Source organism: Setaria italica, chromosome IX (assembly GCF_000263155.2).
Source record: "Setaria italica strain Yugu1 chromosome IX, Setaria_italica_v2.0, whole genome shotgun sequence".
Lineage (NCBI taxonomy): Eukaryota > Viridiplantae > Streptophyta > Magnoliopsida > Poales > Poaceae > Setaria > Setaria italica.
Window position 1 is genome coordinate 51938037 of NC_028458.1, and position 25028 is coordinate 51963064.

General features: G+C 46.7%; 2 protein-coding genes and 1 pseudogene across 8 annotated transcripts; 2 read left to right on the forward strand and 1 right to left on the reverse strand.

The window, feature by feature from the left end:
- The first annotated feature begins 3539 nt into the window (after positions 1-3539).
- Positions 3540-16825, forward strand: LOC101768263 (flap endonuclease Xni). Of its 7 annotated transcripts, XM_004985041.3 has the most exons (15): positions 3542-3849; positions 4166-4397; positions 4791-4870; positions 5389-5427; positions 5522-5540; positions 6050-6106; positions 6684-6811; positions 6953-7021; positions 7207-7292; positions 7371-7480; positions 8060-8110; positions 8477-8535; positions 12599-12643; positions 12738-12812; positions 12914-13380. In XM_004985041.3, the coding sequence occupies exons 1-15, from the start codon at positions 3748-3750 to the stop codon at positions 13028-13030; spliced, it is 1269 nt and encodes a 422-aa protein (XP_004985098.1). In that variant the 5' UTR covers positions 3542-3747; the 3' UTR covers positions 13031-13380. The 7 variants fall into 7 exon arrangements, with proteins under 7 accessions (XP_004985102.1, XP_004985104.1, XP_004985101.1 ...); XM_004985045.3 differs by lacking the exons at positions 12599-12643; positions 12738-12812; positions 12914-13380 and adding exons at positions 10879-10940; positions 11030-12491 and having other exon boundaries at positions 3540-3849; XM_004985042.3 differs by lacking the exon at positions 6050-6106.
- On the reverse strand, positions 13434-17463 carry LOC101767858 (annotated as a pseudogene).
- A 1559-nt stretch (positions 17464-19022) lies between these two features.
- Positions 19023-23618, forward strand: LOC101770286. The gene is made up of 2 exons (XM_004985048.3): positions 19023-19348; positions 23254-23618. Exons 1-2 carry the CDS (start codon positions 19236-19238, stop codon positions 23459-23461), a joined length of 321 nt encoding a protein of 106 aa, XP_004985105.1. The 5' UTR covers positions 19023-19235; the 3' UTR covers positions 23462-23618.
- Positions 23619-25028: the final 1410 nt, after the last annotated feature.

Consider the following 25028-nt stretch of genomic DNA (forward strand, 5'->3'; position numbering starts at 1 on the left):
GGCCGGTGTGAGTTACGTGCGTGGAATTTTCTTGGACTGGCCGACTGAGCACAAAATTGTTACTAGGATGGTAGATAAAACAAGAAAATACAATTGAAAATAAAAAAAAAACTCGCTGGTGACATCCTCGACTGTATCGGCTCTGTCTCCGACGCCTCTTAAAACTTCCTGACTGCCGGCGAGGCCACGTCTTCCTCCGCACCGTCGCCTTAGCTACTCCCTCCGTTCCAAGCTCTTATTCCATTGTTTTGAGCTCCAATTCCATGCTCTGCTATCCCTATTCCTATAATAGAACGCCATGCTCTGCTATCCCTATCCCTATAATAGAACGAAATCCGCTCCATAGATTCTCAAACCACGCGCTTCCACATCGTCTCTAAATTTGAGCCTTTTGACGGAGATTTAGCATGATCTGAACCGTCGGTTCTTTTGCCTTGCCTATTGTTATCATCAATCTATTTCGAAACTGAACTGCCTTGCAAGTTGGCGCACGCACACTCGCGCTGCATAGCGTCTGGATTATCCTATTCTCAAACAATACTTCCGAGCTTGCTTTGCCGGTTGGTTTGCTGCAGAGCCATATCCCTGCGTACAAAGCGTGCTACAGTGACTGAATCCATAGGAATGGGAATCCTACGTTTTTTCCTCCATTCCAAAGGAGGCATTGCTGCTTGGCTCATTGTGCCTTTCGCCGACTGTTTCTTTCCCAGTACTACCTGCAAACCACGCGAGCCTGATGGATTGAAAGAGGCACGGAGCTTCAGATCGGTAACGCGACGTTGACAAGGGATGAACTGATGGGGTGGCCATCATCAAGGAGACAGTGCAACGACGCATGCAGGCATGGAGCCAGTCAGCCAGAGCACCACTGCCCATGGTTCTGTCTAGGCACAGTTTGATGAGAGGTGTGGAAGAACATTTATGGTTGGGCCCGTTGATGATACGCCATTGGAATGTTCAGGACTGTAGTTTGATTGATCCCGTTGCACTCGACTCCTCCTTCAGCCCTTGGCAATCTTCTCCTCCCTTGCAAACTCAATTGATCATGGATTCATCGGGTGATGAGAACATGCGCGGGAAGCAGGTTACAATTTCCTTGTCAGAGTCTGACTCCCAAAATATGCACCAGCAGGCATATCACAAGACACAACCTTCCAAACACACTCTCATGGCTTGATGCATCTCACCTCAATAGATGCAAGCGGCGATCAAAGATCCATAATAAGCAGGCTTAGGCCACATCATAATCTGACAATTTCCATTCCCAATCCGCCAAACTGAATCTGGATACGCTCTTTACCTCTGCTCATCCTGGAGAAGGGAGAGGATGGGCAGGCGGCTGACAAAAGAGGACTACGGGGAGGGGCAAGGTGAGGGGAATTCGTGACCGGGATATCCGATGCAGCGCCGGCTGCGGGTCTCCGCCTCTCCAGCAAGTCAACGTCGCCGGCGTCGGACGGGAAAGGGCAGCCATAGCAATGGGAGAGCGAGCGAGGTTCACCGAAACGAAACGAGGGGCTATTTTGAAAAACTATTGGATCGCAGAGAATAATCGCGATTCAAAAATAGGGGGTTAAATGTAAATATCTGGATTGCGGAAAATAGTTGCGATCCAAATTAGGATTTTATATGAAAATATTTGGATCGCGGAGAATAATCGCGATACATATATGCAAATAATTGGTTCGCGGAGAGGAGTCGCGATCCAAATGAGGGTCTGGTTTGCAAAATAGTTTTTTGACCGCGGTCCTATCTCACCGGCGTTCCTCCTCCCCTCCAGCCGCCGCGCGACGAGAAGACGGCAAGCGCTGAGACTTCCACCGCTGCCGCACCTTCTGCATCCAGTATCCGTACCCGTTCGGCGCGAGGGTGCTCCAAGCCTCCAAGGTCTTCACCAGCTTCGGCGGAGCGCGCCTGTGACGAGGTGCCCGGAGACACTGACGGGGAGGCCTACGCTCCTGCCGTCGCCATAGCTCCGCCCCGGATCCGAACACCGGCGCAAACACGCACCACACAGCGCTTGAAGTCTCTCCGTGCTTCCTACAAGGCCCTGCCTCGGTGCCTCGCGTTGGCGGCCGCGCTCGAGTACGAGAGGACGGCGACCGGCGACGACCTGCGGGCAAGCAGCTCGATCCCTCCCGCCTCTCTGGTCATTGCAGGACGCAGCAATAAGATGCAGCGACTGCGAGATGCTGTCCGTTTGAACTTTGTGGCAGAGAATCTGAAAATGAATTCGATAATCATCTGGTTCTGAATTCTGAAGTGTCTTGCTGTTTTCCACCATGGGTATCGCCCGAATTTCATTACCACATAAGCAACGAAATTACAGATGTTATCTCGCCATGATGAGTAGGAAACTTAACTAATAACCGAACATGAGGTAGGTGCAAAGACCTCCACTAGAACTAGATACTGAGAGTACCAGGTAGCTACTAGAGAAGCATAGGAACTCTACTGTGTGGAAACATCACTCCACCAGAAACAAAAGAAAGGAGACTTTGAAGTTTCAGGAGTGCTTCCTCGCACCCAACTCCAACTTTTGTCACCAGGTATTCACCTTCCAGTTTCTCCAGCACTCGGGCATCATCATCTTCTACTGAAGTAGCACCATTCCAGTGTCATTAGGGTTGGCTTCTTGCGGATAGAAGTGCAGCGCCGTCCCCTTCATTACTTCAGCTCCCATCTCTAAACAGGCCTTGTCCTCCGGGGTTTGCAAACCTGCCCAATATGATAAAAAGGAAGAACCCAAACAGATAATCTCAGTAGGAGATCTTATTATTTTTTCTTCAAGACAAACTGAATTTCTAGACTTCCACAATGCCCAACAAACAGCTGATAATCCAACCATGTGAAGTCTATTGCACTGTGGCATATAGCAGTTTACTCGAACCCAGAACTGATCGAAAGAAACTGGCCCTGCAGGGAGCTCCTGCAATGGTACAGTAATCGCTGCTTATTCAGGCCATTCCGATACCCATGATTTGTCACCGTCATCTGCTTGCTTCCCTCGTCGAGAAGGAAGGTCACAGAACCGCTTGTGCAGGGGTAGATATGATCCACATGGATCAGCAATGGTCATGTGCATTGTACAAGCAGCGAGGCATGATCGAGGAGGAAGGTAGCATTTTGGCTGATGTCGTTAACAAGAGTACAAGACGTTGAAGACTCATGAACTGATGGCGACCAAGCTGTTAAGCAATCTAGTCAATCTTTTGGAGATCTCATCGGACACTTTGTTATGCAGTATGCCTGCTTCTGCAAGTCTCAATGGAATTGCGGTGAGGAGCATGCTAGCATTTCCGTTGTTTTGGATTCAGTGATAATTGATTGACAAGGGAATGATCCCAGAGACCTGAAGGATAAAAAAAAATTCAAAAAATTGTTCCCTTACCGGGATGTGAACCTTGGTCGCCTGGATGAAAGCCAGGTATCCTAACCGGACTAGACGACAACGGATTTGTGACCCATTGGGACAGATTAACATTATATTCATAAATCAAGCGCAGACCTAAGCCAGGCCACCCCCGTCCATAGCCCCTCCCTGGCTGGCCTGGCGCTCAGCGACTGCCGCTGCAGCTCCTCTTTCCACACCGCCCGCGCATTCCGTCGAACGCCTCGTCCTCCAGCCTCAATCTCCATCCTCATCTTCCATCCCAATCCCCACCCCGTAAACCCTAGCCATTCTCCCCGCCACTATCACCCCTCCACCATCCCTCGCGGGAGATGCGGAAGAGGTAGCCTCCGCCGATGGCCTGTTGCTTCCTCCGCGCCGCCGCGGCGCCCCGCCTCCACCTCTACCGCACCGCTGCTTCCCAGCAGCTCCCGTCGCCACTAACCGTTCTCAGGAAGGTAAATGTTACAATATACCCCTTCCTCCTCTCATGGCGTGACGACTTGGGGATTAGGAAGGGGCGGGGCATAGTTATGAAATCGGAATTGTGCTGTTCGATTTCTGTGAAGTTCAGGGTTTTTTATTGCAGTTTCGAATAGTCACTGGTTTTTTATTTTGTTCATAGTGTGTTGGATTGGTCAAGCGTTTTTTCGCTTCAAAATGGTTGTCATTCAAAGTTATATCATCACAATAGGTTCAAGGATATCAGGGCTTAAATTTAAAATGATGGTCATTCAAACTAACTGTTGTTCTTAAATTTCTATTTAATATCAGGGCGTTTCAGGGCAGTCAGTTCTGCCACTCACAGACTCGATTGAGAGTTTTCAAGGACCATCAGTGCAGAATACTCCACGGATTCCACTGTATGATGACAGCATACCCTCAGGCATATTGGACACATTGTCGAATCCGACCGATGGTGTCACTCGTGCTGATCCTTCAAAGGGCAGAATAATGCTTGTTGATGGAACGTCAGTGATGTACAGATCCTACTACAAGATATTGGGTTAGTATTTTTCTGATTTCTTCTTCAATGGACCGTTTTGTTGATATGTGTTGTTAGCCTTTTGCTTCCTGTTTCTTATTAGCAAACATCTAGAGAGGAAGCACCTTGATGTCTTCATTTTAATATATACTTTGATCAGCAAATGATATACTGGAATTGAACTTGTTCTTCTGTGGTTATGTTAGTGTCATCATGTCAAAGTTGTGTCAATGAAACCGCCTTTGTCTAAACCACATGAGCTTCCTCCTGCATAATATTGAAATTCACAAAAAAAAAAGGCCACCAAAAGCAACTGCTGTACATATGCTCATCTCATTTTCTATGCATTCTTTTTGCATTTTTTTTTAATTTCTGGAATCAGCAATTCATCTATTTTTATTTCTATGGGTGTAGCACAACTGCAGCATGGCCAGTTGGAGCACGCTGATGGAAATGGAGATTGGGTTTTGACTATATTCAAAGCTCTATCCCTGGTAAGTAGGATTGTTCCATGGTCAAACGGAGTCTTTACTAAGAATCCCTGATCCATAGTGAAAACTATACCCTTAAATTTCTATATATTTTTACAGCTTTGTTTTCTAATTCATTGTCACAAATAGATTAAATGGACTGTGAGCATCAACCCTGTCCACTCTCTGTAGCAAAACTCTTATGATGTTACAGAATTGTGGAATAGATAGAGTGTTTACCAAGTGTGGTAGCCTGGATCTAGATGGTCATTTCCATAGCAATTTTGGACGTGCTGGGAAGGCTAAAAGTCAAAGGAAAATTTGCTGTACATAGCTGCCTGTTTCAGAGGATTAATCTGTTTTGCGGCTTACAGAAGTTCACTATCAGTTAATGTTAATGTATGTTTTACTTGTGTACTGGTCTGTTGTGGCTGCACATATTTTTAGTGTTGAGGTGCCAAACTACATATTAACATTGTACAATTTCATATTTTGCTTTGTATGCTTTTCATCTTTGTGATTCTTTTGATTATTTTCTGCAGCTTCTTGACATGCTGGAGTTCATTCCATCTCATGCTGCGGTATGTTCAGTTCTAGCATGGTTTCACTGCCATCAATATCTGTTTGTTTTTTCATTCCCTCCCATCCCTCATGATTTTGTTAACCCATTTGTAGGTCGTGTTTGACCATGATGGTAAGCTGTGCCCAGGATAATTCTTATACTGAGTATACACATTCTGTTTAATTTTTTAGTATTCATGCCACTTGTTGATCACTCTCCGCAGCACACACTCGCCACTTTTTTAATCAATAAGCATTGAATCCTTGTCATAATATGATGTTTGCATTGTTCAGCTTATTGAGCTTAGTCACTGCACTAGACCAAGATATTGATATGTCGGAAGCTTTACCTTGCTATCCGATTTCTCGTTACCATTCACGAAAGTTGTTTATTCAATGTTTTGTCAAAGATGTTTGATCAAATATGAAATCAATATATATGTTTTATACCTTTTCCTTTTTTGGGTGGGGCGGGAGGGAGGGGGGTGGGGGTCGGTGGTCTTTTATTTTCATCTTAAATTCCTTGTTTGAGCATCCCTAAAGGTTAGATTGTGAGATGGACCTAGTCTCTGCAAATTTAAAGTGATGCATTTCCTTAAACTTCTGAAAGCAACAAATAAGTTACCAAACTTTTCTTTTCAGGAGTTCCATATGGTCATTATACTGCCATGCCATCCAAAGAATGTCACATGGCAAAAGGTAAGGGTGTAAGATGTCTCGAATTGATGGGATCATGGGAGAAGGTATCTGTGGCTGACAATTAGCAGATCTTGGACTGATCCGCGTATTGTCTTCTTGATGGCCTGGAGCCCTGACTTAGTGACTTGCACATAAGCCATGTTTTGCTATACTCGATTCCTTGACCAAGGAAGTAGCAGTTGGAGAGCCAGTAGGAATGATATAGGAATGTTTGGATAAAGCAGTTCTGGAATGTTATGTAAAGCCATTGTAGCGCTGCCAACTTTTAGTTTCTACGACTTCTATTGCGCTTAGTTCTTGATTCTGATTCTCTATCCAATTGTTCTTTCCTCCACTAAAAAAGCGCTAAGTAGTATGCTCCAAGTTGGCAGGTTCTTAGAGATACTTTGCTTATGTATTGGAAAGAGAACATGTCAAAACTTAAGTGTTGATGTTTGCACAGCCACTTGGCAGAAGATATCTTTGCTTTAGGAGGGTCAGGTGCCAATTGGGTGCTTTTCAGTTGCAGCTGTTTTATCCTGTTTCCTCTCATATTTGAACCCAAGAGACAATACCATTCTCTCTTCTTTCCCCTTAGGAATGACCTTTCGTCATATGCTGTACCCTGCTTACAAGAGCAACCGCACCCCAACGCCAGACACAGTTGTCCAGGGTATGCAGTACTTGAAGGCATCCATTAAGGCAATGTCAATCAAAGTAATTGAGGTAAAGTAATATCATTTATGCATTTGATTACAACCTGGATAGCTATTTACTATTTAGTATGTTGGGTAACACGCAGGAGAGTTGCGTCTCTCTCAAATGATATAGCTGTTGATATTTGGCTTTGTAAAATAATTGATGCAGGTCCCAGGTGTTGAAGCTGATGATGTTATTGGCACCCTGGCTGTAAACAGTGTGTCGGCTGGTTACAAGGTAACTACCTGCACCATTGATCTTCTTCAATTATTCTATCCATTGTTTATCAAACAAACAAACAAAAAAAAAACAACCTACACCCAACCACAAAGCACAACAGGCACATATGCACAAGGTATAATCTCGTGTATTTTGATCATTTTTATGACTAATACATTGTCTTAAAATGCCCCTCTTTGAAGGTGCGGATTGTCTCTCCTGATAAAGACTTCTTCCAAATTTTGTCACCTTCTTTGCGTTTGCTCAGGATTGCTCCACGCGGTTCTGGGTCAGTTCAAATGTTTTGTTACATTTCAAGTGTAACTGAACGATTCAAATAGTTAAATTTCATGATTCGGACATGCAGAATGGTTTCATTTGGGGTTGAAGACTTCGTCAAGAGATATGGAGCTCTGAAACCCTCGCAGTTTGTTGATGTTGTTGCGCTTTCAGGAGATAAGGCTGACAATATACCTGGTAGTCCTTTGTTGCTGTTTTGTCCTATGATGCATGCCTCTTCTAGCAAGTGATATCCTTTTCCCTTTTTTATTCCCGTTGACTGATAAAGAAAGAACTAAGTATATGAATGTAACATACTTTGGGTTGTTTGGTCTGTTTGCTGCATGAACCTGGCCTATTATCTTTTCTGATAACTGTTTCGTGACAAACAAGGAGATTTCATTTCTCTTTTGCACGAAGCTAGGCAGCCAACCACACTGGTGGCTATATAGAAATACTGCCTGCCTATTACTTCTTCTACTTGTTTACTTATTGCTTTGTTTGTTCTGTATTGTGTGATTGAACTGTAACTTTAGCTGTTGAATAAAGACCTTGGCTGACCTATCAAATGAGGCTATAAACCATATTAAGTCTACTTACCTTGTAAGTCCAAATGCAAATCCTTCTGTGCCCAAAATTATCTTCTGACTATAACTTTTACCAGCGATTATTCATCATTCTTTGCCGCAATGCATCTCTGTGATCTGAATTTATCTTTGCTGGAACCCATTGACAGTGAGATGCTTATGATGTGACTGGAAACACTTTCTTTTGCAGGAGTTGACGGAATTGGAGATGTTAATGCAGTAAAGCTGATAACTAAGTTTGGTATGTTTTTTTATAGAATTTTGCCCTTGAAAGACTAATTAGATCTGGATTATTTAAAAAAAGATTTATATGCTGTAGCAGAGTTATTTATTTATTTATTTTAGCTTGTTAGTGCAAACTGATTGGTCTAAGTGCACATGCTATAAAAATTGGATAGATTTTAGAATAGCTTGCATACGCACCACAGTGGAAAGATTACCAGGGTCCCTTTAGGAATCCACCTGAGTCTTTTATAGACTATTCACCTGTTTAGTCTTGTTTGTCAAGCTTTTTCATAGGGAGCGTTGGCATATCTGTCACCCTGATTACCTTGAGAGGTTTCAAAGGCACAGCAATGATGTTCTTAATTTTTATAATTCTAAATAGGTTCCTTGGAGAATCTACTGAAATCTGTGGATGAAGTTGAGGATGAGCGAATTAAACAGGTAACGTGTACATGGTAACTCCTCTCCTTTTTCGCATGTATAAACGTTCACTTGTGTCTTTGCAAAGAAACTCTAGCAATGCTGGATTTCACTTCATTTGGTTATATTATTCCTTTTTTGTAATGGATGTGGTCAGCACCATGTCTCAAGGATGGAGTGGTGGACGTGAGAAGGCAATGGGATAGGATTATCCTAGTTAGGTTTGTCGTTGGTGATATGGTCCTGAACATAATTAGTGCGTATGCCCCCTAAGTAGGCCACGATGAGAGTGCTAAAAGGCTTTTCTGGGAAGATTTAGATAGCCTGGTTAGAACTATACCTTCTAGCGAGAAGCTTTTCATAGGAGGAGATCTTAATGGGTATGTAGGTACAACAAGTGTAGGCTTCGAGGCGGTTCATGGAGGTTTTGGGTATGTTAGTAGGAATCAGGTGGGAGAGGAAGTCTTGGACTTTGCAGTAGCTTTTAACTTGATGATAGCGAACACTTTCTTTAGGAAGAGACGGTCCCATTTAGTGACTTTTAGTAGTAGCCAACACTATAGCCAGATTGACTTTATCCTCACAAGAAGAGAGGATAAACGGGCATGCTTCGATTGCAAGGTGATACCAAGGGAATGTGTTGTTTCTCAACATAAGCTTGTGGTGGCGGACTTTCGTTTTTAGATGCGCGCATGCAGGGATAAACAAGCCAAGATTGCAAGAACAAAGTGGTGGAAACTGAAAGAGGAGACGTCAGAGGTCTTCAAGGAAAGGGTAATCAAAGAGAGTCCTTAGAAGGAAGGAGAGAATGCAGACAACATGTGGGAGAAGATGGCAAACTGCATTCAGAAGGTGGCCTCGGAGGTGCTTGGAGTGAACAAGGAGGGTAGAGGCGTAGATAAAGATACTTGCTGGTGTAACGAGGAAGTCCAAATGACTATTAAGGAGAAGAAAGAGTGCTATAGGTGCTTGTTCCATGATAGGAGTGTGGACAACATAGAGAACTACAAGGAGGCAAGAAGATCGCAAAGCGAGCTGTAAGTGTGGCAAAGGGTAGGACGTATGAGGATCTTTACCAACGATTAGTGTCGGTGCGGAATCTGGCTGACAGGTAAATATACGTAGTTTGCCGCGCGTTAAATCGGATATGGCCTAGCACACAAAGCACACAATGACTCAGGATTTATACTCGTTCGGGCAACAGGCCATACGTCCAGTCAGGGTCATCGGTCGATTGTATTCCTGAGCACAGGTGCTTGAAGTTTGCAGTGGGGGTACAAACGAGTGAGGAGTGGAGAACGGGGTGTTCGAGGTTCGTTGTGCTCTGGTCCGAGTGGAGGAGAGTGACGGGGGCTCGAACGTGCGCTAACTGTTGGAGAGGGTGTTCGAGTGCGTATGAGCGTCGGAGTGTCTCGAGAGAGCCAGAGAGTCCCTGATCGATTGAGAGAGAGAGCGTCCCTCTTTATAGTTTAAGGGGACGGCCTTACAAGTCAGAGAGGGAGAGAAAAGGTGCACGGGCGCTGCCTAATCTTGTCAATGCCCATGCCGTCGGGTACGGGATAGCCATCACCCTCCATCCCTGTTCATCTCATCCGGTCGCTCTGTCGTGACTGGCAGGTAGCATAGTGTTCGCCTTACTTGGCAGGGCGGCACTGTGCATTGCGTGCGCAGGGCGTGGTGAGGTACAGTCCTTTGTACGACGGTTGACCTGAGCGTCTTTCCTTATCCGCTCCACCTGCTCCCGGGCCCATACCGAGCGGGTGTCCCCGCTCAGTCGTCCCGGTCGGTCCCGACCGTGTCAGTCGGGAGGGAGCGATGTGCGTCGGTCCGATTAGAGGCACATCCCCGGTCGAGGGAACTTGGTCGGAATCGGACTGTGGTCCCGACCCTGACTAGACCTCCTAGTCGAGGCGCCGACCAGGCCTTCTGGTCAAGAGCGGCCTGGTCCTTTACATGATAATTTAACTTCAAGATGGACTTAAATCGTTATTCTGGTTATTTCTTGTGGCCTTGCTGAGTACCAACCTTAAGTGTACTTACCCTTGCTTACTACTGCTCGGAAGAAGGTGTGTGAAGTTTTCTTAAGGTGATGCTGAGTTTTAGGCGTACGCAGCCCCCAGTCGATTGCCCGTGAAGTTTGGAGCCTTCGTTTCCAGGATTAAGCGTAAATCTCTGATATACTCTCTTGTTCTTTATGTGATATTGTTGTTGTTATTCACTTATGATGTCGCTATATGTATGAATACTTATAGGTAGCACTTGGTTTTGTTTTAAAATCGGGTGTGACAGTATTTTGACAAATTCTTCAATGGTGAGAATGAGAACACAACTTTGTAGTTGGATGACTTTTGATGACACCAACAGGCACTTTGTACGGAAGATCCAAGAATCTGAGGTTAGAGAGGTGTTGAAAAGGATGAAAAGTGGTAAGACAATGGCCCCAATTAAGGTGTGGAGATGCCTTGGGGATATAGCCATAGTATGGCTAACCAATTTGTTCAACCATATTTTTCAGTCGAATAAGATGCCGGAAGAGTGGAGGAGAAGTATACCGGTACCAATATACAAGAATAAGGGAGATATTCAAAGTTGTACTAATTACCGAGGAATTAAGTTGATGAACCATACTATGAAGCTATGGGAGAAAGTTATCGAGCATCGTTTGAGAAGGATAACACGGGTCTTTATGAATCAATTTGGTTTCATGCTTGGAAGATCAACCATGGAAGCTATTTTCTTAATAAGACAAGTTATGGAGCGGTATAGGGAGAAGAAGAAGGATCTACACATGGTTTTCATTGACTTGGAGAAGGCGTATGATAAAATACCAAGGAATGTTATGTGGTGGGTTTTGGACAAACATAAAGTCCCAACGAAGTACGTTGGACTTATTAAGAGCATGTACAACAATGTTGTAATTAGAGTCCGAACAAGTGATGGCGACACAAATAACTTTTCGATTAGAATATGATTGCATCAAGGGTTTGCTTTAAGCCCTTATCTATTTGCCTTGATGATGGATGAGGTAACAAGGGACATTCAAGGGGATATCCCTTGGTGTATGCTCTTCGCGGATGATATAGTGCTAGTTGATGAAAGTCAAGCAGGAGTAAATAGGAAACTGGAGTTGTGGCGGAAGACTCTAGAGTCAAAAGGTTTTAGACTCAGCAGAACTAAAACTGAATATATGAGATGTGACTTTGGCACTACTACACATGAGGAGGAAGATGTTAGTTTGGAAGCCAAGTAGTGCCCAGGAAGGATACATTTTGATATTTGAGATCAATGCTACAACGAGATGGGGATATTGATGAGGATGTTAGTCATAGAATCAAAGCGGGGTGGATGAAATTGCGCCAAGCATCAGGAATTTTATATGACAAGAGGGTACCATTGAAGCTAAAAGAAGGTAAGTTTTATAGGATGGTGATTAGACCCGCAATGTTGTATTGTGAGAATGTTGGCTTACAAAAAGACGACATGTCCAGCAGATAAGTGTTGCGGAAATGCGTATGTTGTGTTGGATTTGTGGTTATATGAGAAGGGATCGAGTCTGGAACGAAGATATACGTGATAGGTTAGGGGTAGCACCAATTGAAGAAAAGCTTATCCAACACCAGCTGAGATGATTTGGACATGTCCAATGAAGGTCTCCGGAGGCACCGGTGCATAGTGGAATCCCAAGGCGTGATAGTAATGTGAAGAGAGGCAGAGGAAGACCAAAATTGACATGGGAAGAAGCAATAAAAGGAGATTTGGAGGGATAGAATATACTTAAAGATTAGCCCTGGTTAGGAGTGCTTGGAAAACTATTCATGTGCCCGAATCCTGATTTGTAGCTCTTGTTGGTTTCAACTCTAGCCTACCTCTCAACTTGTTTGGAACTGAAAGCCTATGTTGTTGTTGTTGATGATGATGTGGTCAGCACCATGGTCCTGAAAAATTAAATATAATTTGTGTTCTTACACTTTAATTAATCTGGCATCTTCTTAATTATTGATACCATTGTTCTCTTATCAAAGTAGAACATATTTTAGTTTTTGAAATGATATCATGGAACCAAGTTAACGTGAAATATTTTCAGGCTCTGATATCCGACTCGGAACAGGCAATCCTTTGCAAAAGCCTGGTATTATTTATTGGTATTTCTGTGAAAAATTGTTGCTTCCTTTCTAATTGTTAAAAAATCACCTCTCAACCAAACTCTTCTCACCCAATTGTAGGCCACATTACGTTCTGATCTTCCTCCTTATATGGTTCCTTTCAAGACAACTGACCTTGTATTTCAGAAGCCACAGGTGACTTAAAACTTAGCATCATATCTTTGTAGTAATTACAGCTAAAAGTGTGCTCGTTTTATGCTTCTCCCTGTATAAATTCTTCTCACCTACTGCTTCAGGACGATGGAACCAAATTCATAAAGCTCCTACGAGCTTTGGAAGCATATGCAGAAGGCTCCTCAGCAGACCCGATCATCAGAAGAGCAACCTATCTTTGGAACAAGCTTAAATCATGATGATGCCAATGTTTCCAGCATTGATTAGAAAGGAATTTTGCCAAGTATAAGAGTTAGGATTAGAAGATTGGAAGCCCAGTTCGATTGTGGTTCCAAGATATTGATGCCATCGACGTTGAACTCTGCGCCCAGCTATATCTGAATTGCAAAAATCAAGTTGTTGCTGGCGTAGATATGCCAAAGCGCATAAATCGAAGATGCAGCAGCTTAAGCAAGCAGCTCAAGTGTTCATATCACGAAACTAACTTTAGTTAGCTCTGTAGATAAGATGCACAACATTGCTCGTGTATCGGCCTTTTGTTTAAGGAGGAAGGCTCACGCAATCAAATCTTACCTTTATATCCTTTGTATTTGTATTTGTACTTCAAAAAGGGTGCAACCGAGGGCAAATCCGCAAATGCAAGGAAAAAAGAACCGGCTCAACGTTCGACTGTGTGTAGCTGTTTTCGTGAAATCTAATATATATACGGTGGTAGCGAGTGGGCTGCAAAAGCCTATACTGTATACTGTACTAGTTCCGACACATACAAACGCTGTATTGCTGTAGCTACTTGCCGGCGACCATGGCCAGGCACAGCAAAACACCAAACCAAACAAGCTGCCGTGTCCCGGCGTCAGCTCGCCGCGACACGGCTTCGGCAGGGGATGTAGCACGAACTGGTCTGCGTCACCTGTTGGCCTTGCGTGCTGCCCGGCACGGCGGCCGTCGTCTGGCAGAACCCCGTTGGCGTCGGCGTCGCCCCCCTGCTCGGCTGCAGCATGCCCTGCAAATTCAGACGGCATCAGTAACGCCCCATTGTATCAAACCAAGGCAGCAGACAAAATTGATATTGTCGAACCTGCTGCGGCGGAGATGGAGTCAGAATGGTGGGAGCCGCCGTGCTGCTGCTCTTGCCGAGCCTGGGGTCGTAGTTCGCGTCAGGTCCGTCTTGTACAGCCCGAAGGGGCGCTCCGACTCCGGCCCGCCCTTGAGGTCCTCGTCGTAGAGCGCGAAGATGTACGTGTCCACCGACTTCCCCGGCGTCCTTGGCGTGCCGGCCTGGGACTTGAGGTGCGCCACGAGGTTGCCGTTGTAGGCCCTGGCGTTGTCCACCGTCGCGCCGGCCTCGTCGGCGTCCCCCTTGTACGGCCACCCGATCTCGGCGATGACGATGTCCACGTCGGTGTACCCCTTGGCGTCCAGCTGCGCGTCGAACATGTTGGTGTAGGTGAGTCCGAACGCGGCGTCGACGCGGTCGGCGTTGGGCTGGAACAGGCAGAACGCCAGCGTCTCCGGCCGCGTGTCAGAAGCGTAGGCAAAGTAGGGGTACGGGTTGATCATGAAGGGCGCGCCGTTCTGGTGGAGGAAATCCAGCACCGGGTCCAGGCTGCCGGCGAGGTCCGGGTGGAACGCGCCCGACGACGGCGGGTCCGACGCCGACGTGCACGGCCATGGAGTGCACCGTGGAGATCTGTTCGTAGTTGCCAACAACTTCACTCGCTCAACAACCGTTCGTCGGGGCAACCGGGCAACCATGCGTGTATGCTCTGTTTTTTAGTTAAGGCGTTGATCGCACGAGTGTGACGAGAGAAGATACGTGCCGTGGTGGTGAAGCCGGCGGGGAGCGCGGCGAGGAGGTTCTGCATGGCGGGGAGGAGCTGGGGCGCGAGGGTGGGGTCGCCGGACTTGAGCAGCTCGTTGCCGACGGAGATGGCGGAGACGGTCACCATGGTGGGGATGATGGCGGCGGCTGGGGAGGACGCGAGGTTCGGCACGTCTCCGTTGGGGATGCCCAGCAGGATGGAGATGTTGGAGCCCGCGAGCGCCGCGATCAGGTCCGGCTGCGGCTCGTGGTGGTGGAGCTTGCCGATGGACGTGGACATGAGCAGGCTGGCCGTCGACGCCGCCGGCGGGAGGTTGTCCGCGATCGTCCCGTAGTTGAAGCCGATGAACGACTGCGACGCTGCAAACAGTGAACGGGCGTGCATGAGAAGACGTACAAGTTACGGTGCACGCACAGTTCATTTCGTCAGTTCAGCAGTTGCAGAAAATCAGCTTAAAAACTGGAGTAGTTGCAGAAAACTTAGCCAGGAGGTGCATAACTGATGACGAAACGAATCAGATTTTAAAGTTTCAGAGAAAAAGTAAAAGTATCAGTTCTTGGGATGGAGCCAAATGGAAGTGAGCATGATTTGTGGGGGACACGACGCATGACGCGTTTGGTCACATGCAAATGTGAGCAAGGAGTGGTTAGATAACAACGATACGCACAGTTGTACAGCCGTGAGCATCATCATCTGGCATGCACGGACACCACGACATGGTGGATCATCTCTGCTTCGGCGCGCGGCCTAAGCATTGGTGGCTACTGCAACTACTCTTGGGTTTTGTCCAGTAGTCGTCGATTATTTGATCGGAGGAGTTGTTGATTTCTATGCATTAATGATTGGGCAATTGCCTTGCTCCTGCTAGATTCCCTGACCAACCGGTTTGGTGGACTCAAAGTGTGAGCCTGACACATGGGTCAAAGTCTCAGTCCACTTTGAGCATGACCCATGCCAGAGCCAATGAACAGTTCCTCTGAAGGAAGATGCTTAGCAACTAGAGCGTTTGATACCAGGGGCTAAACTTTAACCCTGTCACATCGGATGTTCGAAGACTAATTAGGAGGACTAAACATAAGCTAATTATAAAACTAATTGCAGAACCTCTAGGCTAAATCGCGAGACAAATCTATTAAGCCTAATTAATCCATCATTAGTGAATGGTTACTGTAGCACCACATTGTTAAATCATGGACTAATTAGGCTTAATAGATTCGTCTCACGATTTAGCCTAGAGGTTGCGTAATTAGTTTTGTAATTAGTCTAGGTTTAATACTCCTAATTTAGTGTCCAAACATTCGGGGGCTAAAATTTAGCCCCCTCCTCCCAAACACCCATACTCTTCCTTCCTAACGCAGTACTAATGCACAGTTGCTGGTCACACAACAGGACATGCAACTACTCTATTCTACTGTGCATATATCAATCAGTTAGAATCATGTATGTTTTTTTTATGAACTTGTGCCCAACTTGGCGTGGTTTGATTTTGTGCGGTTCGTCAACGTCTCCTTTGAGAGCAATTCCATCATAATTCCTTTCTTTATCCAGGCGTTAAGAACACGACTATGACACATGGCGAGGAGAGAGTGAAGCTTCACCTCTCAGCACTGAGCAGTTGTATTTTTCTTTGATGTTGGAGGAATTTCATTTTCATGGGGAAGCAAAAGGCAGAGATCTCAGCAAATCCGTCCCACCTTCAGAATAGGGAAAATTGTACCCTCAATCGCCATCGGCTTTACACGCCACTTGGGGAACTAGCAACAAAGTCCGGTAACTAAACTACCCCCACCAATGAATGAGTCAGCTACGTATGTGTAATGTAAAGTCTAACGTATGCAGAATTTTTGTCTCTCCAGAAACGATAAAGTAATGTAACAGTTGTACACGCTCGCTCGAGGAACCAAGAAGTATACTGAAAGTGAATCCACTCTCCCAAAGGGAACTAAATTGAGAAGGCTACTGGACTAGTAGAGAATTCAGAGAATCATCTTTTACTCCGAAGGGGGGAAAAGGCAACTGATATGATTCGGTTTAGCCTGTATGCATGCCGATGTTCACCCCTTTAGGAGACAAGGCTTGTAGCATAAACAATCAATTGAGCTAACTAAGCAGTAGAAGCATGGCAAAATTGGTTACTCGACAATAAAATTGCAGAGTGAGGACGAACTCTGAACAATGAAGAGTACGCTAAGCTGGGGGGAGTAATGGCACCATGAACTTACTCGCCGGGTGGAAGAGGAAGACATGGAGGAGGACCAAGATCGTAGCAGCAGAAACCAACCACCTCCGGATCCCCATGCGACCACTTCCCATGGCAACCGCCCTACGCGTCTCCAATGGCTAGTCGGCGAGTAGCGGCGAGGAGAAAGACGAAGGGGCCGAGGAAAGCAGGCAAGGCGCGCGAGGTTGGCGGGGGGCGGGAGACACGCAACGCAAGGGGTCGCGCCGTCGCGGAGGTCTTTCCGCCTACCGCGCGTAAAAGAAGAGACGGAGCGCGCGCGGCAGGACGCCGTGCGTTGTACGCGCAGTAGAAAGAGCCCCCGGTCACCGTCTCTGCCCCCTTTGCGCGCGCGTATCTGAAATTCTGATTCCGCCTGCACGAGCTGCGCCTAGACCTGATCGCTCTACCGGCCTCCACGTCTGGAATCTTTTATAGGTGCTCACTGCTCAGTGCCTCAGTGCTCACCAGGCCGGCCGGGTTGCTTCAGGTGTAATGCTCCTGAGGCTGACCGGATCAGATCAGACCGGTGGCGAGAAAGCAGGGGTGAGACGAGAGGGAGGAAACTGGAACCGGACGACAGGGATCGCTTGCATCGGGAATCATGGCAGAGCCAGTGCATTGCAGCAGCTCTCGAACTTTCGTGTTTGCGGAATTTATGGGGGGTTCCGGGAATCATTTGCCCGGCCCTGGCCCGGGAGGATGTGGCTGCGCGCGCCTGCGCTCGGTGCCTGTCCCGGCGGGCGAAATCAGCAGGCTCGCGAGGTCGTGGTGACGGGGATTTGATCTGGTCTCCGTCTCCGAGTCTCGCCGGTCAGCCTCGTCCAAGTTTTGCAATTATGTGCCGTGCTATTCGACCATAGGCTGGCGTGTCATAAGTAGGATTTTGAGTGGATATTATGGGCGATTGCTGATCACGGTGTGGCGTCGGGGCGGCCACACGTGTAGTTATCGCGCCAATTATTGATGGAGGCAGGGACAGGAGTGCTTTGGATGATCAAACCCGCGCGCTGAGGTCAGGCGAAAGGGAAAAGGTTGGATGCGCCAGGGCAGGGCGAGACAGCAACTGAAAAGCGCGTCGCACCAGACCAGACCAGAGCTCGGACGGCCAGCGCGGAGCGCCGCTGCAGCCATGATGGATGGGCACGAGAGCGCCTGTGGATCATCGCTGCCCATGAAGGGCACCAGCCTGCCGTCGGCTCGTCGCCGCGCGTCCCTCCTCTGATCTTCTCCTCGCGTCCTCGGTGAGTCGCGGCGTCCGTCAGACGCTCCAGTTGGTGACAACGACCTCGCGCGCCTCCGCCGAGCAGGTTTTCCGCCAAATAGCACCGCAGCGCACCTCAGGGCTCCGGTCGCTGCCGCTGCAGATTGCATGTGCGGTTGTGCGTGCGTGCACCGTACCAAGATTCTACAGCGCACGCAGGCGTGCGCCCGGCGGTTCTTCCGCCTCCTCATTCTGCAGTGCAGAGCATAGTACACTCGGCAAAGTTTGATGGCAGTTCCAGGACGAAATATTGATGCCTGTGTTTTTTCAAGCGAAGAGCGCGTCACGACATTTGAGCACAAGGTGCTCGATGCATTCAGAAACACCTGTCAACCACACCGTCACGAGTAGTAAGTAGCTCGAGCGTTACTTAATTTTGGCCTCTATTTGCATGATGGAACTTTTATCAGCTTTATCCTCGACGTACACTCCCTTGCATCCACAATCTATTGCGTAGAGCTTCATTGATCTGTTTCACCCGACGTTAAGCTCCGTATACATGTGCTAGTGTCGGATTCGAGGATGACAGAACCATGGCAGCATTGCGAGACCGCCCATAATCCCATGCAGCATGATGTAAATCTAGCCTCCTTCCTTGTAAAAGTGGAGCTATTTTTTTCCAGTGGAGTGCTACCAAACACCGTCCATAGTAAACAGATGAGATGTTCAGCACTTGTACGAAAATCTGAGGGAAATTTTGTTTTGCTTGGAAGATTGATCTGCAATCCTCATCTCTTAATATCAGGTGAAAAAATGTTAGCACTGTAGCAATAAAAGTCCTGCAATGAACATTATTTCTTCAAGGATCTTACGAGCTCCAGATGGACGATATCAAAGCGTCGAGCACTCAAGCAACATGCTAACTCCAAACATTACCCTCCAAACTGCATGTTTCTTACAGACGAGATCACGAGCGTTGATCTCCGATCCAAGGGTGGTACGCGCCCAACAGCAGGAGGGAGGATGATACCGAGCTCCTCTTCTTCCTCCGAGGCTCCAATCCCTCTTCTTCCCTCCGGCTCCCTTCCACCGTTCTTCCTTCCCGTCTCCGGCAATTCGAGGATAGTTTTCGCGTGGGTGGGACCAAGAGATCAGCCGTCAGGTGAGTCGGGAGGAGCGGTTGCACGGGGAGAGAGGAGATGATCACGCGAGCGAAGCTCGCGGAGCAGCTGCGGGAACACCAGATCCGGTCGGCCCAGTCCTACTCCGCCGCGCTCGCCGTCTTCTCGCCCAACCCCCACATCGCCTCCAGGTCAGGCTCCCATCAACCTTGCTGACGTCCGATTTCCGATTCGGTGCGCTTGACTGTTAACGTGACGCGTAGGAAGTAGGGATCGGCCAGATTCGCGCGGTGTAGACTGCGCCTTATCTTTAATCTTGTGCAGACATGACCTTGTGGATTTTGTCTGATCTGTATGGGCCTTGGTTGCATAGCTTTTGCCTCTGTTTGTTCCGGATAGGAGCCAGCAGGAAGGGGCAGGGATGCACGAGATGGGTATGAGACGAGATGGGTATGAGTAGTTAGAGGTTTACTTCAAGAAAACAAATCAATCTGTGGCCTCATTGGTGAGACAGAAGATGTTTACTTACAGGCATAACATCTTGCAAAATGTAACTTTACAAATATAAACTGCACCTTTGAAGAACAGAATTCTTGAGAAGTGTTGGCGTAGAACTTCTTTTTTCCCCGAGTATTAATCTTTTTGTCATGTTATAAATTGCTAGCTGGAAGCACGATACGGGGGTATAAGTTAAGACATGGGTTACTGTTTGTGCAAAGAGAATAGCTTAGCTACTGTGCTTGGTCGGCATTTGGGTGGAGCATATGGGTTTGTTTTTTAGTGCGACTCCGACCAACTTAAACACTGTTAAACCATGAACATTTGTCTGATGGCTTCTTCAGTCGCTGAAGAAATGAATTCTTGAACCTAATAGGAGTTAGTAACAAAATGAATATTTGTTTGAGCAAAAAAAAAGGGGAAGAAAATGGATGCCAGCATCACAACATTATTAAACTTGTGAGCAGAACTTTTTCAGACTTGCTTTTGCCCAAATTCTTTTTTTTTTAGATCAAAGGAAGAATTGTATTAAATCAAAGCTGAGTACATCATCATGTCACACACAACACTCTCGAAGCAAATAAAATTACATTTAAGAACAATCAAGTACTGCTTTTCATTTTCATTGTACTCACGCGTCATGCAACTCCAAATCTCAATCTCAAACCTGTATAAAGATTCATATAGAAGGCCACACAGGCATACGCTCAGCAAGCAGGCTGAGAACAAGCACCCAAAAAGCGACGACCAACATCCCTGTAGGCTGGACCGAGCAAAATCTTCTTCTTCCTTTTTGCGTCTTTCTTCTTCCTCTTTCTGCCACCGATGAAGAAGAGAGACTGATCCCAATCTACCAAGACTGATCAACATCAGCTCAATGGGCAGAATTATTCTCACAAGCCTTTCATCGTGGTTGGATCTAACCACGACGAAATGGAGAAGGGGCTGGAGAAAATTATTCCACGACGGCAGCATCATCCCCGCCTCGATATCGCCATCCGGAAACCTAATTGTCCATGTCGTCATGCCAAGGAAGTTGCCGACGCCGTAGTTGCCGCCATCATCTTCATTGGAGTTGCCATGGACAGACAAAATCCACCCTACCTCCTCACTGTTGCTGGAAAAGAGGAGGAGGAAATAAATCTCCAATACCACGAACTGCGGCATGGAAAAACCTAAACCCTAAAACTGGACTCGATCAACTAAAACCTATTAGAGAGATGGATCCCCACTCCCTCTAGCCTCCGGCGAGATGCCGGAGGTGGGATTGCGGTGGTGGAGGTGGAGGGCCGGCGGTGGGATTGAGGTGCCGCCTGTGTCACCCTTCGGGACGACGCGGGGGCGATCCTTTTTTTCTGGCGCTGCGACGTGCTTTTGGCCAGATTCTTGTTGAGCCAGCTGACATTGATTCAGGTAAATAGGTATAGCCCCAAGGCTAGTTGAGTTTGAGCCAGCCAACTGCATTGCCTGACCCTAGCTCCTGAGTCCTGACTTTAGCCTGATCCAAGCCTGTCAATCTCAAGTCAAGGGTTCAATTTGCTCAGATCTAACTTGTGCTACTTCTTCACTTACATGCAAAGATTCAGAAATTGCCTAGTATGTTGATAATCTTGTATAGGGTTGGCACTTGGCATTAATAATTCATATCATTTTGAAGTAAATGTAACAGAAATTTTCTAAGATAACATAGGACCCATGTCAGAAACTTGAATCAACATTTAAAGGGAATTGTTGTACTCCAGAACTTCTCTGTTCCTGCAACTTGACAGACAGATTGACACCTTGCTTTTGGGTGACTTTCCCTTTCCATCCATGCAAATACATGCAAAATATTGACCAACATGGATGAGGAATTATGGTACTATAAGCTATGTCAAGTCTGTTCATCATCTGGATGGATAAAAGTGGCCTTGATGCCACGTGAAGTTGTCGTGGTTAAATGCAAAAACACCAGTCACATTTGCATGGCTCCCAGTGAGCACTCTTAGGGTGAGATGGAAAGTGGGAGAGTTCCTCACTTCTCCACATCTAGTCAATTAACACACTTTGTATGCTCCCATGGTAGATTCTAATGCTATTTCTACTGTCAAGAGTGCCAACAGAACTACAGGAGCATCATTCTTCATGCTGACAGAAAGGAAATGTAACTCAGCACGAAAGTATGACATGAAGAAAGACTAAGTATTCCTGTTAGTAGACATTTCCTATACATACAAACAAAAACCTAAATGCTCTAGTGAAGTAGTGGCTGGCAAGTACAGAGTCATCTAAGAATTATTATTAAACTGTAAGAGCAAAGCTAGGGCAATGTCCCTCTCCCCCAAGTCGAGTTCTTTTAGTAAACAAGTAGTGCTTAATCGATTTTTGATCGTGTATTTTTAACTTGCCTGAAAAGTTTTGATATTTTCAATTGAACTTTGAAACAATGGCATGCCCTGTATTATTGGAAAAGATTTGGCTCACTCTTGGATATCTCCAAACAATGGAAGGAACAAATTCGTGGCAGTGGGTCTTACAAGTTACAACAATATAATATAAAACTACAGCATAAAATAATCAAGGTATACTGGAACAGGTGCCAGGGCTTAATTCAGTGGAAGTACTAGATAAAACATGTGTTCAGCTTCAGAGGAAGGGAGATTTGCAGGTGGACTGTAGCTGAACAAACAGTAGGGCATGGTCCTGGACCTCTCCGGCTTAGCGGTTCTGTAGTACCAAGATACGCGTTTCACCTGAGGAGGCAGGATGGTAGAAAGGAGTGACCAGGTGAATCAATCTATTGCTTAGTTTTCAAAATGATGTGTGCAGCCAACTCCTAAACATATCTCTAAACTGATCGCCTAATTGAATTCCAAGCGAACAAACTGAAATCCAGTCTTAACCGAGACTAACAACTTAAATAACTAGGTTGTAGCAGCTGCGCCCCACTGAACGGATGGCACCTTCTTTCTCCCTAGGTACTGGAGCCCCGCATGACAATTATGTTCTTGATTATGCACAGAAAGTCATCTGTCTATATCATGCTATCCCACCCTTCATTTCTGAATTCTAAACATGTAGGGTGGCAAGGCAGGCAAATCTACTTCTCATTCCGGCATGTCTAGTTTCTCAATGTGTCATAAATAACTTCTGCGCTGATTTGCACATTAATTTGATACTGTAAATCCATGTAGCCACTAGAGTTAGCTTATTTTATTGACAACGAATGTCTTCATTGTCATTAATAAAAGAATATCATCAGCTTCCCCATCCCGAACCTAATTGGTTTTGGCTGCTTCTGAAATAATATCTGAACTTACTCATATTCATCAGCCTCCTGATGCCAGCAGTTTTCTCATGTGCTAATGGAATGTGACAATCATGAAAAGGATTCATTATGTGTCAAGCCATTATTGCAGCGAATGTAGTATAGTTGCAAATGAGCTAATGTATTGCAAACTTCGTAAATTCCAACTGATGGATGGTGTGGCGGCTATTTATGTTGCTTATGTTAATCCTGTCTGTACCTAAGCTGTGAAGCCAGTGCAATTGCTCTTGCATTTAGTCAGCTTTTTATTAGTTATATACTCAAAACTCTTTTTATCTTTTTGTTTCGCAGGAGGGATCTCAAGGTTGCTCTCATCTATGCGGTTTTGTTTAGTTTTCTCATGGTGTGCTGCTATGTTGCCCTTTACTTGAAATGGTTCAAACTTTCAGCCATGTTTGTAATTTTCGGGATTCTTCTCCCAGTGAGTCTCAAAATCTCTAGGCATAGAAGGCTCAAGAGGAAAAGAGAAAGAAGATTACTGTTACCTCTGTCCATGTGAATACGTTGCCACATCATGTAACATTTCAGTAAAGTTGCTCAACTACAGATAGGAAATTTCCGGCAGATTAACTCAATTCACAGCCCCAGGTTACACTTTCCAGAATGTTGTATGTATCACCTGCTTTGCTGTTCTGCGCATGCCTACATATGTGCCGACACTTGAGTTTTCGCCTTTTTCTTCTTTTTTTAAAAGTTAGCCCTTTGAAAGGTAATGCGTATTGTTGGAGTTTGTGACGGCAAATCTTGGACAAATCTCGTAGCTTGTTTACCAGTGCATTTGATGGTGGCTGCAATCATGGACAATTGTGGCGTCAGGTGGAATCAGCTCTTGTTCAGTGTACTCGGTGAGCTGCTTTGCCAGTTCTAGCCTCCCAGTGTGTGAATACTGATTACTGAATATGGTGTCGAATGCACAAAGGTCATGCTGGTTTACGTTATTGTAGATTTCGTTTTGCAGGACTAAAGCATATGAAGTCCCAAAAACATGAGACTCTGTATGCTTTGAAAGTCTCCAGTGCGCCTGATGTCTTCTTCCAGTTTTATTGAGCGCTGTCGGCCTAACATCCACTGTTGTGCGTCCCTGCAACCGCAATCTTTTCCCGACACTATTTCTGCTGTCTATCCTGCTTGCCGGTCGCTTCTGTTGTGTGTCTCGACTCTCTCGAGCCCGGAGGACCTGGTAAAGGCAGCAACCCCAGGATAACAGATAATGGTAAAGGCAGCAACCCCAGGATAACTTATTACAATAGCTGCTAAGGCCAGCAAACAGTTCAGCTCAGACGCACTGTTGCTGCTCACGTAGCCGTGCCCGCCGACCGCGAGGATAAGAGATCTTTATCACTGGTTCGGCACAGCGGCACTGACGCTATCTGCCTTGTAAACCGTAACCCCAAGGACGCGGTCGGAGTGACGTGATGCAACATAGGATTGGGTTATCCGCAACAGCAACACTCTCGCGGCGACGTTCCACGGCCGGACGAGTCGGTTCCCTTCCCAACCTCTCCTGCCGCTCGATCACCGACTGGCCGCTCAGCTGCTGGCCGGGGCACGAAGAACCAAGGTGTGTGGCCGTGTGGGTGGCCTTGTGGGCGAACGCGGGCCGCGCGGGATTCCACCCCGTGCACCATCATCCCACGGTCCAGGCGCGGCCGCGGAACGGCAGCCCACGCCCCACAAGGCCACAACCCGGGCTGAGCGCACGAAACCATTTGTTGGTGACGTCGCCTCCTCAGGCAGGGGCGCAGGGCACTTGGCTGCAAACGCTGGCACGCTGCCGCATCCGTCTGCGGCCGACGGCAGGATCGACCAGGGCTGCTGCACCGCACGGCACGCCTGTGCCTGTGGCGCTGTGCGTGCGCCCACCAAGTTGGGGGCTCACGGCCATCATCTCCCCTGCCCCGCCGCGAATCTATCATGGCTCGCCGGACGTTGATCTGCACTGCTCGTCCGGCAGCTTTTTGACCCATCCGCAGTACGCCGCTGATACCCGAGAGCGCCCTTCCTTCCCCAGTGGCATATTCCATTTCTTACCAGAAGTGTTAAGTGCGTGGTTTTGACACCGCATA

Bases quoted from the DNA above. Each gene is read 5' to 3' on its own strand.
- LOC101768263 (XM_004985041.3), top strand. From the start codon at position 3,748: ATGGCCTGTTGCTTCCTCCGCGCCGCCGCGGCGCCCCGCCTCCACCTC. The intron at 6,812-6,952 runs GTAAAGTAATAT...TAATTGATGCAG, and splicing joins TGTCAATCAAAGTAATTGAG to GTCCCAGGTGTTGAAGCTGA. The intron at 8,536-12,598 runs GTAACGTGTACA...AAATATTTTCAG, and splicing joins AGGATGAGCGAATTAAACAG to GCTCTGATATCCGACTCGGA.
- LOC101770286 (XM_004985048.3), top strand. From the start codon at position 19,236: ATGATCACGCGAGCGAAGCTCGCGGAGCAGCTGCGGGAACACCAGATC. The intron at 19,349-23,253 runs GTCAGGCTCCCA...TTTGTTTCGCAG, and splicing joins AACCCCCACATCGCCTCCAG to GAGGGATCTCAAGGTTGCTC.